This window comes from Antennarius striatus, chromosome 18, assembly GCF_040054535.1.
Source record: "Antennarius striatus isolate MH-2024 chromosome 18, ASM4005453v1, whole genome shotgun sequence".
Classification (NCBI taxonomy): domain Eukaryota; kingdom Metazoa; phylum Chordata; class Actinopteri; order Lophiiformes; family Antennariidae; genus Antennarius; species Antennarius striatus.
The window spans coordinates 13,923,714-13,939,210 of record NC_090793.1 but is presented as its reverse complement, the minus strand read 5'-3'; the positions used below and the strand labels follow the sequence as shown (position 1 = coordinate 13,939,210).

Below are 15,497 nucleotides of genomic sequence, written 5' to 3'. Positions count from 1 at the left end.
GTCAAAAGCTATTTCTCTAAAAGAACTAAGCACATCACCGTGAATCAATGTGATGTGCTGAGATAAATTGTTTCCCACCCTTTTTATATATGTTAAGAAAATAGAAAACGTTCCGTATATTTATGGAAATTTTTTGATGTGTACTGAGATAATGCTGAGAGCAGCACAGAGAGAAAAAAACAATTATAAGAGGGCTAAGAACGGTGATAACACAGAGGCAATGCATGAACAAGGCGGCACGTATAATCACAGGTACGCAAACAGCATCAAAATCTCTGCGCTACAAAAAAAAAAAAACAGGAGTAAATAAAGAAAAATGAAAATCAAAAGAAGTTGAATTCAAAACATCTGAACATACCAAACGCTCTGTTTCTCCTCCTTATTCTGACTCACTCGCTCCCTTGCAGAGGGATAATACTGAACAGAGCGCCTTTGCTATGCCATTAGTGCAGTAAAACATAAAAGGAAATGAATAATAGACAATATCATTTTCTGAAGTGTGGGAGTGAAAATCCTTTCCTCTTCCTGCTGTACTGAGTCCTGCAGCACATTGATCCAGGGGCAACCTAACCCTCAGTCAAGAGTTGGTTCAGACGCCGCACCGCTATGCTATGCTACCCCGCTCCTCGCTAGGACACTCTGCCACCCAGACACCCTTTGAGATCTGCGTGGCGCTTCAATCTGCTCCCAGTCCACTCTTCTTTGACAGAGCAGGCGCCTTTCTCCAAAAAAAAAACAAAAAAACAACCCAAACCTGACATAGCCGAGAGCATAAAACAGTAAAGAAAGAAGAAAAGAAAAGGATGTATACATAAGAGAGAAGAAAAAGCACAGAGCATGTGGTTATAATTACACACAGGCAGCACAGTGGTAAAGCCAAGCTGCGGATCTTAAGCCTGCTCGAAACACTCTGTGTAAAAAAGCACAGTGCCTCATTAAATCTTAGATATCACACTGTTCCTATTCTTCTATACCATGCATAATACTGTCTATCTATTAGAGGGTCTCTTTTGTTAGCATTTCTCCTTTGCCTTTGCCACGTATCAAACATGAATGAGAAACAGGATGCAGGGTTTGCAGAACACTTGCAGAGTTACAGAAGAGCACAACTGGGGATCTAGTTATGAGGCAGATCTCGACACCCTGTCTGATTAAGCCGTCAGCTTGTCGGGACTCTTATTGGCTGTTGTGACCGTCAAAGTGGCAAATGCATGAAAAGCAGGTGAGCTATGGGTACCTCTTTTCAATTTGATGTTAAAAAGCCTGTTTTGGCCGGATCCAACCACAACAATAGGTTATTGATGTTACATTGAGTCATTATAAAAGTTTGAGGTGACAAACTGGGAAAGAGTGTAACAGAGAGAGAGAGAGAGAGAGAGAGAGAGAGAGAGAGAGAGAGAAATCTTCCAGCATCCTACAACTTAACAGCTTCAAGCATCACTTCTCCCATTGACCATTCGTCAAGCCGCATTCACAGTGGAAGCTAAAAAACAAATCAGCCAGACGAAGTCAAATGAGGAGAGTGAGAAATTAATTTGTGCGCCCTCCTGATTTCTCCACAGGCAGACATCGATCATGTGGCGGCTGTCTCCCGTCACTCTAGAGATTGAGGTGGTGGCGGGATGGAAAAAAAGGGGCGCTTCGTGTATCTGAGGGGGTCGTTGTAATCAGGCACACTCATTAGCTCTACTTTGGCTCCGGATAACAGGAGGTCTCGAAGGCAAGTCTGCCTTTTAGGCCCAGTCCTTCATCCCTGGAGCAGGGTTAGAAGGGCTAAGAGGCAGTTTATTTCCACCCAAACACACACCAATTGCTATAATGCGGCAGCAGCTAGGTCTTGGTATGCCTTTTCAAGAGACAAAGAAATGTGTCACAAATACCTATATTTACCATAAACACAATAAGGGGCCAATCAGAATGTAAACTACAAAGTTATTATGATATGAACACCTTTAAGTTTCCTAAAGCATGTGTAAAGTGTCATATTTTTGAGGGGAGAAGTGGACAGATCACATCCTGTTCAGTGTGAGGGGGTCGTACATGACTGATGTCCCCATTAGCATGGGCGTAAAAACAGAAACAGATGAAACACTCAAAGTCCAGTAAAAAAGCGTCAAGTCCATGTCAACTGACAATATTTAGAATCAAAAATCTAAGTAAAAGCTTAACTTTTAAATTTAAATAAATAAATAAATAAATAATATTAAAAATTTCTGAATATTAAACCTCTGCAGCACACTGGGGATGTGTCAAACAATTTTGTGACAGTTTGATAATTTGAGAGAAATCCCACTCGCAGAATGGGCATAAATTGTAAGAATAGGCTTTTTAATATTTAAAAAAAATCCTCAATAGAAAAAGGAACCAATTTAGTACTTGATTATTGTGCAAATAAAGTTTCATGAAAATATATTACACAATTTATGAGATTTTAAACTTAAGAACTAAACGTGACGGTCAAACGAAACAGACGGATGGAATCCCTTCATCTCCCTCTTTGCTTTGTTTGTGGAGGTGGGGAATAAGACATCAGAAATAATCAGCTGATTAAATCTGTTTTATCTCTGAATTACAGACCAACTCACAAGGCTATGGGTAAATGCTGGACTAATGTGACAGCCTAGTAGTACCCTGGGTCTCCAGCCTGCTGGGCAAAGCCATCCATATCGGTTTTAAAATAACCACGCCTGAGACTTAACCTTTACCAGAGACAAATGAAATAAAAATATAGAGTTTGGTGCATCAGGAGCAGACTTCATTCATAGGGGGCTTTCTGCTAGCCTGACCTGAATTACCGCTTTGTTCTTGGAGGGCCACTGTGAATGGCACACGTGGAGACAGGACACATTTATCAGGGTAGCTCTATTCTACATCATACAGTGGGCTGGGAAACTATGAATCTAAAAAAAAACACACACAGGAACACACAGAAAGCAGAGAGCTTTAAGCAAACCATCAAGTATGCATACACAGACACACACAAAGAAAAGAAGCTCCTCCACTCTGCCCTTCACTTAAAAAAAAAAAAAAAAGCATGCAGCTTTGTGCATGAAAACCTCAAAAACAGGAAACACATACTTTATATCATTCTGAAAGATTTTACAGACACACACGCATAAGAACGTCTTTACTGTCGAAAATGATGAAATATGAAATGGAGCATTACCGCTTGGAATGGCAGTCTGCCCAGGACTGTGCTGGTCCTCTGTCACATTGTCTTCTACTGCCAGGAAAAGAGAAGGGGGATAAAAAAAGAAGGGAAGAAACAGTTAACAGGGAAAAACAAGTCAGACGCATTGAGATTTCCGTCTTTTCTATTATTTACTATTGAGATTTTCTGTACGGAAACTCCAAGAGATTTCAAGCAGCCTTCGACAGCTCAACCTGTGGTTTGGGAATCCACACAAGCCTTTCATATGTATGATGTTTGGCAACAAGGCAAACAACCACCCACGTAAATAACATATTGGGCTGAGTAATGACTTGATCAATTATGAAGGTCTCCCATGAAACACCCTACCGAGCGGTGACCAAGTAAAGAAACACCTTGATGACTGCGTTTGTGAAGAGGCTGTACATCGCCTCGGTTGGGTAAATTAGAACATTTGTAAATTTCAGTTGAAATATGGAGTTTCATTAAGACGACTGTGATCCAAATTTAAATGCGAAGCAAACTTCATAAAATATCTGTTCAACCTGCATGTTCTCAGAGCCAAAGCAAAGCCACGGTTCGCTCTCTAGCAGGAGGGCTGATGAAGCAGTGATTGGTTTGATTGCTGCTCTTTAAGCACATGGCAACCAAAACCACTTTTGACTTCTTTTTTTTTTTGGACAATGGCACCGACCTTGAAAAACACAAATTCTATTTGGAAAAAAGGTAGGAACCTTTTACGTTGGAGCTTGTGTGGAACTGGCGAGAGTTCCTTGTGGCATGTCAAGTACAAGAAATGAAATGGATTTTAACAGCGGGAAGAGAACAAAAGAGTCTCCCACCTGTTCCATGTAAAATGAGGGTCTTACTGCGTTCCACCCCTGCAGTTGAAATGCATTCTCCATTATGTCTTTTCTTTATAGCCTTTCATTTTCCTGGGCAAAGAGGAAGGGGGGGAGTCTGACAGGACCTCCCAGTAGGGGAGCATAGCAGTGACTGCCAAAGCAGAAACTGGCGCACTTTTAAAATCCCACAAAATATCCTGTACTTTGCATAATTAGGGCAGGATCCTATGGTGGCAGAAGACTTTCCCTCAGGGGAGCACGAGTCGGTGTCAAGCAGGGTGTCAAACCTCAGCGAAAAATCGAGAGGGAAAGTGTTGAGCTGTTTCTTATGAAGATGGCAAACGACGGAGCGACTATGTTTCTCTGTCAGGGCTTGTCCAGCCAAAAGTGAATTTTGCCAATGAATTCATATGAAAGGCTTTTATTTATTTATTTTTAAAATCCCTTTGTAATAATAAAAAAAAAAAAATCACTCCACAATTCACTCAAATATTTGAAGTCTTATCAGAAATATTCCCCTTAGTAACATTTTTTTAGATGCTGTGTAATGAAAAATATGCTAAACAAATGGTTGTGGCTCTGGTAGTTACTTAGCAAAATCAATTAAAAGTGGTGGAACAGACATAGTTGGGCACCGTGGAGGTATATCCCTCTGAGCCAACAAAAAGGAGCCAACACAGAAACCTTGTCCTGTTAAAGGAGGCCTCGGTGACTGACACCCTGAGAGTTTAATGAGTTTCTCCAGCACTGTTGAGCGCCTTGCATCTAGGATCTTTTAAATGGGCTAGGGATAGGGGGTCCTAATAAGCCCCCCATGGTTCTATCAGAGAGTGTTGGTGGGAGCTGGAGTTTTTGTTTTGATTACAGTCCCTGTTGGTAAGATGGGGGAGTTCAGGCAGAAAATTCTATTTTACAATGCCATAAGAATTTAAACATTATGGCAGTTTTGCAGCCATTTGTCACCACTGTGAACTTATTAAAAGTTTTTTCATTAAAGTAAACAACTTCACAGCGCAAATTCTTGTCTCATTTGCACCTGTCTTGTCGGATAATTAATAGCTGGCTGGAAGCGAATCGTAGTGGGGGGGGGGGGAGAAGTCAAATAAGTGCAAACTTTGGTGATGTTTCACACTCGCTGGACATTTGATCAACAATCATTACGCGGTGCAAATATAAGCAGACGAACACTTTTTTTTAAATTAATACACTGACGCTTGTGATCGCTCCATAATAAGGAGAAGTTCAGCTGAATAAAACCACGCCTCTGTTAATTCATCGCCGCTATCAGTTAATTAATGTTTGACAAGGTACAGTGTATCACTCAGGCAGTGACAAACTGTAATCGTGCCGCTCAGTTTTGTTGATACAATAAGAAACACACAGGGGACCGCTTCAGCGCTGCTCCTTTGATTTTCAAAACGCGGAGCAGGAAAAAACATAATCCCACAACAAGTGGCAAAGCATTAAAGGCCACTAATTAACACACAGTTAAAACGAACACGGGGCGACTGCCATTATATTCAGGGCGACGATCCTCGAGAAGGGATGTCTGATTTTTAAGAGGTGAATTGTTTAACGGAAGCAAAGGAAAAAAAACAACAACAGAATGATCACCACACACAAACACAAAACCATGAGACATCTCATCCATGCCGTATTAAATATCTAACAGAATAACCAAAGCATGAAAAAAAAAATTCTGACCTATTGCATAAATTTGTTGCACAAGCAGAGCGACTGAAATGCCTGTGCTTTTACTTGAAGGCTGTGTGTCTGTGTGTGTGTGTGTGTGTGTGTGTGTGTGTGTGTGTGTGTGTGTGTGTGTGTGTGTGAGCTTGTGTGCAACATTTCTTAGGCACAATAAAGCCCTGAGTGTGTTCTTGGATATGCGTGACTCATCTGCTTGGTTACAGCTAGCTTGGACGATACAGTGCCGAACACAATAGCTGTGTAATCCGCCCTGACTGACCAGGAAGGAGACGCTCGCCACAGGGACTACAACTCAATTTAGCTCGGGTCAGAAGGTCAACCCTCCTCAATTAGGCCTTGGAGGGGAGGGAGGAGGACGCACACCGCACATGAATAACTTTCTTAATGAGCAATATTTGAACTGGTGATTAGTGTCATAAATAATTTGCGATACAGGAGCCACTAATCACATTGCATAATATTTGTAATCCCAGTTACGTGTAAGCAAATCACATTAGCATTTATTTACAAAATTAACTCCCCCGGCGGCATCGGAATCGTCACATATCAACAATGTAACTTTTCAGTCATCGCAAATTCAGTACGCCAAAAAAAAAAAAAATTATTCTACTCATAAATAAAAATGTGATCAGACCAAATAAGATAGGTGCAGTGTTTAGTTCACGGAAGCAGTGAAGATGAATCCTTGTCTCTGAATCAGAACTGTTTCTCCATGTGGCAGACAATCTATGATAACAAGAGAGACACATGCTATGGAGTAAGAAGAGATATCGGCCAGCTCCCGCGACACCCAGTTCAACACACTGAGCCGCATGTCAAGAGCTCTGACAGCCGTGCTAATGGGATTTTTTCCACGGCTCCATCATAATTTCCTTAATGATAATACTAACCATATTTTTTTGTCACATTAAAAAAGTGTTAATGGGTGTTATTCCACAGATCATTAATTGTGAGCAGACAGAATATTGCAGCTTCCTATAATCTAACAATGACTGTTAATCGACTTTTTAACAGGAGAGAAAAAGAGAGGAGAGTGAAGATGTTTTGGTACTTTTAATTGCTCAAATTAAAAAAGACCTTTCTTACTTTTTATATTAAACAAATTGAGTATGGTGTCTAAAATAAAGAGACAAAAGTGCTTTTCAGTTTTTAGAAAAAAAATAAAAGGTTTTTAAATGCCGTCACACAGACCTGTGAGTGGCAGGGCGAGTTGTTATTAATATCAGGATATTGTCATAATTAAATTTTGGTTGAAAGGAAAATGTGAATTTCAGTTTAAATTGGTCATTTTGAAACTACAGTCACGTTTATTGTTCCCTAACATGAAGGGAATTAATATGAACTTCTAGTTTAATTTCTCCATGTACAAGCGGAGGAATTCTAAAAATTTTAAATATGCCGTTCACATATTTCACTAATCAACCTGTGCTGTAAGATTCACATTAAAACATTTGTGTGCGCCCAAGCAAAGCTAGAGAGTTTGCTCATGTGGCGACAAATTTTGCTTTCTTAAACATATCAAATATTTAAGGTGTACATGACACAGCCCCGATTTCAAGACCACCTTTATACTTAAAGTAATGGTTCGGAAAATATATTTATATATACAGATGACAGACATGGAAACTTCCATTCTAGCCAATGAACACACCAGGACTGAAGCTTGAATGTCATTTGATCTCAAAATTAAAATATCAACCCAGCATCACATCATTCAGGAAGTGCTGCAGGACAGGCAACGTGGCAGTCATCACACTCTACATGCAGGATTTGGAGAGAGATCCTCCTTCCTCGCTGTTCATCACTGACTGAAGCAATGTGCTGACCCAAAGCCTCCGCACATCAAAACAAAATTACAATGTGCCTTCAGTTGAGAAATGTAGAAGGCTCAGGATTGAGTAAACGTCAGTGGCTAGGGTGAAGTGTTTGCATATAAGCGAATGATGTATGGTCTCATCCTGTGCCATTTATTCCCCCAAGCAATATCGTAGCCAGATCTGTCTCTCAGACTTAATTGAAACGGGACTTGTAATGTTGCCCTTTTTCTCGATGGGACCAAAAACATAACCTCTGACTCCCAAAAGCAGCCAATACTGAGGACGTGGGTGTGCGTATGTCTGTGTGTGTGTGTGTGTGTGTGTGTGTGTGTGTGTGTGTGTGTGTGTGTGTGTGTGTGTGTGTGTGTGTGTGTGTGTGTGTGTGTGTGTGTGTGTGTGTGTGTGTGTGTGTGTGTGTGTGTGTGTGCTGGGGAACACACTGGAGAAGACTGCCAACTGTCTGTCACAGCATTATTTTCTCATCTCTTCTGCATAAAAGCGCTGGTCCATACAATCTATTTCCATTCCTCAAACGCCACATTCAATGAACATTCTACCTTTGGTTCTATTTATTTTAGTTTATTTTCACTACAGCAGAACAAAATGTTCTTTCTGTGCAGAAAAAGCAGCATCCACATTGACCACTACCTCAAGTCTACCGAAGATGACCTATAAAAACTGAAACCTGAAGTCTGCGACCGCAGTCTGTTCATAAAAAACACACAGCACATGCAGAACACAGGCTGGCGCAAACCATGCGCGCCAAGACACACGTGATAATACGGTGGCGTGCGTTTATGGATATATATATATTAAAAAAAGTGCAATTCCTCTCTTAAACTAAACTGAAAACAATGATATCAAGCAACTATTTACAAACAAAACTGACAATGAAAGTTATTGTGGACATCTGCATGAGTGTATCTCTGTCCCCGAGGAAAGAGATAGACAAGAACAATAAATAACATCTGTCTGGCCTTCCTTGGGTCTGATGTATAACAGTGAAATATGCATGACGTGTCTCCATTCTGCCCCGCTTCAGCAGTCAGAATGAAGACATAAAAGTCTGGATGCTTTGTGCGCAGTATTTTTTTTCAATTTAAATTTTAGTGACAATAACAAAAACAAACAGTGTCATCACTCTGACTTCATTTCCATACTGATTTGCTCACTCTCTATCTCACGTCCCTTCACACACACACACACACACACACACATGTACCGTAGATGTACACAAATCACAGAATGCGCTCACACACTTGTTAGAATGAAGGCATGCTGGCAGGAGAACGATTGCATAGTGATGTGTCTTTTGAGAATAGCAAAATGTCAAACCAACCAACAAAAAAAAAAAAAAAAGGACAGCCTATCGCCAACCTGGACAGAGAAAATGAGAAATCTATTCGAAGAGATGTTTTTGTTGTGAATGGGTGCGGTGAAGAAATGGAAACAGAATGTGACAATTTTAAGATGTGCATGCACTCAAATTTCCACCCTCTCCTGGGTATTGATTTAAAATGGTGGCTTGCATGAATGTTCTACCGCAGACCATGTAATCTTCCTTTGAGATGAAGACTTCCGAGAATGAAAGAGGAGAGGGGAAAGGGGTCCACAGACCACAAGCTGGGAGTGGGAAATTGTGCACAATTATTTGCTGAGCAAAACACAATGCCTGCCAGCTGAACTGGAGCTCAACCTCACCAACCCCAGCTGCCCCAACCAAAACGCTACAGAGAAAAGTGAATATGTGTGAGTGGGCCTACTTGTGCGTGTGCTCAAGCGTGTTACTCTGTCTCTATTTCTCTCCCCCCCCACCCACCCACCTCACTTCTCACACACGTACACTCAGACACAAACACAAGATCGAATTACCGCCAAACTTTTTTTTTTTTTTTCCTCAGGAGGGGCCATCCACAAAAAAAAAAAAAAGACAAACAACATAATCTTATATGACACATTATAATGAGTCATATAATTTGCATATTGTGTTGGTATGAAATAAAATCGTCAGTGAAAAGGTTGTTGTCACTGACTTAAAAAGGCCAGATGTTTTCAACTTTTTTTAATGGACGCGTCCAATTGGGAGTCGACGCTAACCTCACCTGTAATTACTCTTTTTTAACTGTTGTACACACACACACACACACCATACCCCCCCCCCCCCTCCTAATATAAAATGTTTCCTCCTTAGTCCCTCAAACGGGGGTGATCACGTGATTCTGCACGCCATTCCATCAGAGGGCTTAAGTTCCGACCAGGAGCGTCTCTAATACATCCAGATGTTTTCCAGTGCGCGCTGCACTGTTGCTCTCCAAATTATCCATGTCCTACATTTATACTTGAAATATCACTTTAAGACAGTCTGAACTGAAACCGACCAGCTTTTACCCGAAGCCGAGTACGTATATGTGGTCGGTTCCATTCGCAACATGACACGGAGAACACTCCGAAACGCGTAAAAGCGCAAAAACAGTCACATTTCAGCGAGCGATAAGTTCGTGTCCGTCTAGACTTGTCATCACCTTAAATTGAAATGTTCTGAGAGCCATCCAAAAAATATTCTTATCACTTACCTTTCAGGGATCTTGGTTTAGCTTGCTTGCGGCGCGACATCCTACAGAAAAAGGCTGAAGTTGCTCAGTTTCTGTCTTAATTTGTGCGAAACGGGATAATCTAAAGGTGTAGTCGTTCTAAATTCCCCTGACCGAAGTCGCAGATGCTCTCTACCATTACATAAAGATGGAACTTAGCCCTTTTCCGCGCGGTCAAAACACGAGTTTGCTATTATTTTGTGATGAGTAGGTGGATGCTATAAAATCCAATTAGCCCGATCGGTATAGGCGACTCGATTTAGTTGAGCTGGGTATCGGGGAAAAGTGTGAGAATATAGTAATCCAGTCATGCGCTTCCATTCTCCGGGAACGCACACACGCGTGCAGACATGATGTTCGGTTTAGGGATAAAAGCGGAATATTTGCCTTAAGCCTCTCATCTCAAATGCATCCGCGTGAGAAAGACATCAGCAAAACGCCTCCTGTGAGAGTGAAAAAAAAAAAAAAGCAAAAAAAAAAAGCAACAAAACCAAAAAAAAAGGAGGAAAAATGATAATAACACTTTTCACTTCATATCTACATAACAGCATCAAAACTATTAGAGACTGTTCCTTTTCTTCCTCCAGTCAGCTAATCATGAATTAGGTTCGGGAATCTGATCTAAGTCTACGTCTAAATTGCCCTTAAAAGAGGATGAAGAAGCAGAGAGAAGATGGAAGCTCCCTCCTCATCACAAACCTGCAAGGTCTTGGACTGCGCTGTCGCTCCGGTAGTCCACATAATAATGGAAAATGGAAGCAAGGCCCCCAAAGCCATCAGGATGGCTCCAGAGGGGGCCCCTACCCCGCAGGGACTCGCTCTGTACGTAATCACTGAGGAAATCATTGTCAGCCTGCCTGCACTCACACACAGACAGAGAGGCATGATTAAAATCCTGGGGATCATGGCAAGATGTGGAATGCTGGATCTGCTGGTCTCCGGATCCGGAGTCGAACTCTAAACCCAAAGTCGGCTTGCTCACCCTGGCGTCTCCTCTGCCTCAGCTCGCCGTCGGCCAGTCTCCGTCTACGGCAGACGGACTGGTCCCCCTTCTGGTAGAAATGGATAAGCAGAAATATATTAAATTAATGATCCTCACACAGCAACAACACAAACATTATTCCTAATAACCAAACAAATGAGAGAAATACAGTAACAATGATAATAATAATAAAAAACCGCAATAATAATATTATAATCTAATAATAATAATAATGTAATCTTTTCCCTTAACACATTTTGGTCTTCGAGCTTTAAGATTTTTTTTTTAATCAGAAATAAATTTTTATATTTTATTTGGTTTAAAAAACTTTCTTTTCACTTTTTTTCTCCCTCTGTCTCGCTTCCAGCTCTCCCGCGCTCTCTCTTCTTTCTTTCTTGTGGACATCCAGGCCCCATGCTACTCCTGCTATGTGAAAATGAGAACCAGAGAGGAGTCATGCGGTGGGCTTCTCACTCTGCACTCTGCTCCTCCACGAACCTGGTGGTACCCCTTCCAGGGGCCCCCCCATCTAAAAATCACAGTCATGCAAATGCTGTTCCCACTTTGACTGCATTTCTTTTCTGACTGATTCAGAGAGACAAATGTAAGAAGAAACTTTTCTTTTCACGATACACCTAGGGGTGGAGAGAAACAGTCAATAGGCCAACTCCCAAATATAAGCTGATTTGGAAGAACAAAATTAGCTGCAACCTTTATAGCCTTTACTGTTCCAGAATCAAACTTTGTTAAAGAAAATTCCCCATAAAAGTTAAGTATAACCATAAAAGTTAATGATGTGAGTACATAATAAGGCAGCTCTTATTCTATAGGGCATTGCAATCTTTTACTTTGGAGTTCATAATGAGGACATATACTGTTACAGACATCTGAGGTAATCACCCAACACAAAATCACGCTAATGCAACAGGAAAATTAAGAGCTATAAAAGAGTCATCTGTTAGATGTCACTATTAACCTCTTATTTTGAAGGGGACTTGCTTATCTTCTATTTTTTTTCTCTCTAATCATGGGTAGATGTGAGAGACAAACATGCTAAATGGAGACTTATGACCTACATATCTTTTTGTTTTTTCTGTCTGCATCCTTTGTTTTTAAATAATTTCCCCACCCACATGCTGCCAAAGAAATCTGAAAGATCAAAATAAAATGAAACATGACACAGATTGATGTGATGTTCTTTAGTAAATTCAAAGCCTTCACAAACTGCAGCAAAGTTGGTAAACACACACATGTGAAAAATCTATTTCTAGGGGTTGGAATCTGTCAGGAGGTCTCGGCAGCCTTAAAACTTCAAGCTTAACAATGCTCCAAAGTTCTCCTTCTCTGTCTCGGCGCTCTGTCAGGCGGCTCTCCCAAAGTTTTTACCACCTTTCCTCCCCCTCTGTACCTCTCGAATGCTCTCTCAAACACAAATAAACAGTGCTGCTCAGTCCTCCAGGGCTCTTTGCTACTTTCATTAGTGACAAAGTAACTGGGAAAAGGCTTGACTTGACTCAGTGCTTGCACAGTTCAGTCTCCAAGTTACAGTGCACTATTGCTCAGAAGTTGGTTTTTTTTTGTTTTGTTTTATTTTTTTTTTCATTTCAAGTGGAAGAAACCTCATGTGAGAAATGTTGCCTGTGATGCTCCAAAAACCGTCTGACACGGTTCGTCCCTCAGGGGTAACTTTATAAATATGGAAAGGAGAATCAAATGTAAAATTTGGGGAGCAAATAGGCACAATGAAAACCAACAAAAATGTTTTCGTTTTATGCCTCACCTCTGAGCATGAGGGAAATGGGAATCAAAAAAAAAGATAAATAAGAATGTGACATGTTTGACATAAAGCAACAGGCCGGAAATGTCTTTTCAGCTCGTACCCCAATGATATTGTAAAATTAAACAGTTGATTTATCACTGCTGACCTGCATGGTGTATTTTCATATGTAGTCATTGACATAAACATTTTAATTGAATAATTTTGATGCCCTTTTAAAAAAAAAAATGCTGCGCAGGGACTGCAAGCCTTTGAAATTCTATCAAACGTGCATCACCTCAGCTTGTTTTCAGATCACCGAAGCTTCTTCTCACAGTATTTGTAGTAAAACTGAGCAGCTAAGTGGTGATTTTTTTTTTTCACCACCCATAGCTTTTAGTTAGACATCGAGATGCCACAGCTTGTGTGTGTGCTGCAGCATCAGAGATTTCACTCTGCCTCTCAGTGGGGTGAAATGTTCCCCAGTGGAATCCGTGGCCATCGGGCGGTGGGACCCTTCAGCGGTTCTTACCGACCTATGGCCCTGTTCACCCTCCGTCCATTTGGCTCCGACTACCCATAGTCCAAAAATAAGAAAAACAAGTACTAACTTAACTTTAAAACTCAGACAAACTTGTAATCCCAGTGAAATGTCTCCTGTAGAAATAATAATCACTGAAGGCTATTTTAGTAGAATACTCTCGCAAATGGTGAAAAACGGAGGCTTAAAAGCACAGTCGGTCAATTACACTCGTTAGAAGAGGGCAGATACACAGACATGCATGTACACCAACCACACACACACACACACACACACACACTTGACTTGCCTCATTAAAACCCATCCAGCTACTAAAACTCAGAGATGTGAATGTTTCCCTTGAGGAGTGGAGCACGTTCATTTTGAGAAACGGCAGAAGATTCAACTTTTTTTTTTTTCTCTCACTTGCTTATAATTACAGAGACTGCTGGAATGCATGACCCTGAGAATAAGGCTGAGTCCTGGGAGAGTCCACTAGAAGCATCATCATCTTCAGTCTAACTCTCCATTGTATGTCTCCCTTGTTGGATGCCACCCACACCAAGCATGAGTGAGGTCGAGGCAGTGTCTCCATCACCAGAGGAGCGCTCCCCTAGGATTTCAACTCTGCTCCGATGAGCCAAACTCCTGAGGCTGAGAAAAAAAAGTCAAGACAGCAAGTGACTGAAAACACTGCCCTCTCTGAACACTGAGACATACTTCCACAGTAAGCTGATTCAAAAAAAAAAAACACACACACACACACAAAAAAGAACAAAAACAACACAGAGCCAACAGTCAGAAGGCTTTACAGTTGGCAAGCAAGGGTGAGTACAGCTTTCCAACTTCACTGTTATCCAAATTGTTGGGCAGTTAAACACTAGAGCAGAAAACATATGCACACAGTTCACATAAACATTCTGTTGTTCTCGAGCAACAACTGACGGATATGTTTACGAAACCCATGGTTTAACAGATGTCCCTGACTCGCCTGATCTGTAAGTAACCCCACCTGTTTTTTGGTAAAGGGTCACTGAAAGCCCCCGCGTTGGAACATCCTTGAAAAAAACTGAAGGATGTCAACAAAGACGAAGGAATGCAGAGCGAGTGGTCCTCGTCAGTGATGGCTCTCCATCTGGATATCCGCAACTTCCATCTTCCCAAGCCAAGGAGCCCCATGGAGCAACTCCCAAACCGAGTCATTAGCGCAGTGGTGTCACCATACAGCAGATCACGGGCCAGAGAGGGAGCAAGAGGGGGGACTCCTGGCACCGCAGTGGCTGCTGTGCGGTTTGACATTCGGTGCTGGCTGATCTATGGGGCTGTGGAGACGGTGCCCTTGCTCTGGGTCTTCATGAGGAGAACGTGCTGGCTGTGTTCCCCCTTTCTTACTCCATCATAAAGCTGAGGTCACCAAATGCTAGATAGCATAACTCTTGTGTGCAACACCACAACATGATCTGTTGGGTGTCAGAAACAGACACTGAATCCAGGACTAAGAGCAGTTTGAGGTGAGCAGCTATTTAACTGGAAGCTTCTTATAAATTCCTACAGGAATTACCAGCCGGTTCCTCGGCCATCATGTTCATAATCAGCCGTGAAGTGTTCCTTAATTCTCTCAGACTCACTTTAAATCACCTTTTCGCGACAATGCCATCGACAAATACAGGTTATCGGCATTAGAAATACTCTTTAACCACATTGGGCTGGTTTCATCGCATGACCAAAAGTCATTCTAGAGGTTTTATGTCCTTCTCAAATGGCTTTGACCTCCACAGCCCGTTACCAGCGAATGGTGACCATTATGAACATGCCAAGATAGACGATCCCACATTTCCACAAGCCAAGATGAACATAAAAAAATCTCCCGGTTGAAAGATGGACGTTTTCCACCTGGCACTAGCACACAGAAAGAGAGGAAAAGATAGCAAACCTTTCAACGCGTCTTTTTTTTAAATGAATCGAGAGTGATTTTTATTCTCCCTTATAACCACTCGGAAATCACCTCTTGAAAATTGAACCCATTCGCCTCTCTATGTGCTAACGGTTAACTGAGCTGCAGCTTCAGAATCAGTCGGTGTGACATTAGATCGGTACTAATGTCCAGATTAAAGGGATCCAACAG

The 15,497-nt window shown here is 41.5% G+C and overlaps 1 protein-coding gene across 3 annotated transcripts in view; it reads right to left on the bottom strand.

The window, feature by feature from the left end:
- LOC137611900 (zinc finger protein 521-like) overlaps positions 1–10,807 on the bottom strand; it is an 88,503-nt gene extending 77,696 nt beyond the window's left edge. For 2 of the 3 annotated variants that reach the window (XM_068340057.1, XM_068340059.1), the window contains exons 1-2: positions 10,097–10,807; positions 3,167–3,223 (exon numbers count right to left, since the gene is read on the bottom strand). In XM_068340057.1, the coding sequence (XP_068196158.1) occupies positions 3,167–3,223; positions 10,097–10,136 (97 nt within the window). In that variant the 5' untranslated portion in view covers positions 10,137–10,807. The remainder of the gene's footprint in view (positions 1–3,166; positions 3,224–10,096) is intronic. The other variant, XM_068340058.1, reaches the window with a different exon arrangement.
- Positions 10,808–15,497: the final 4,690 nt, after the last annotated feature.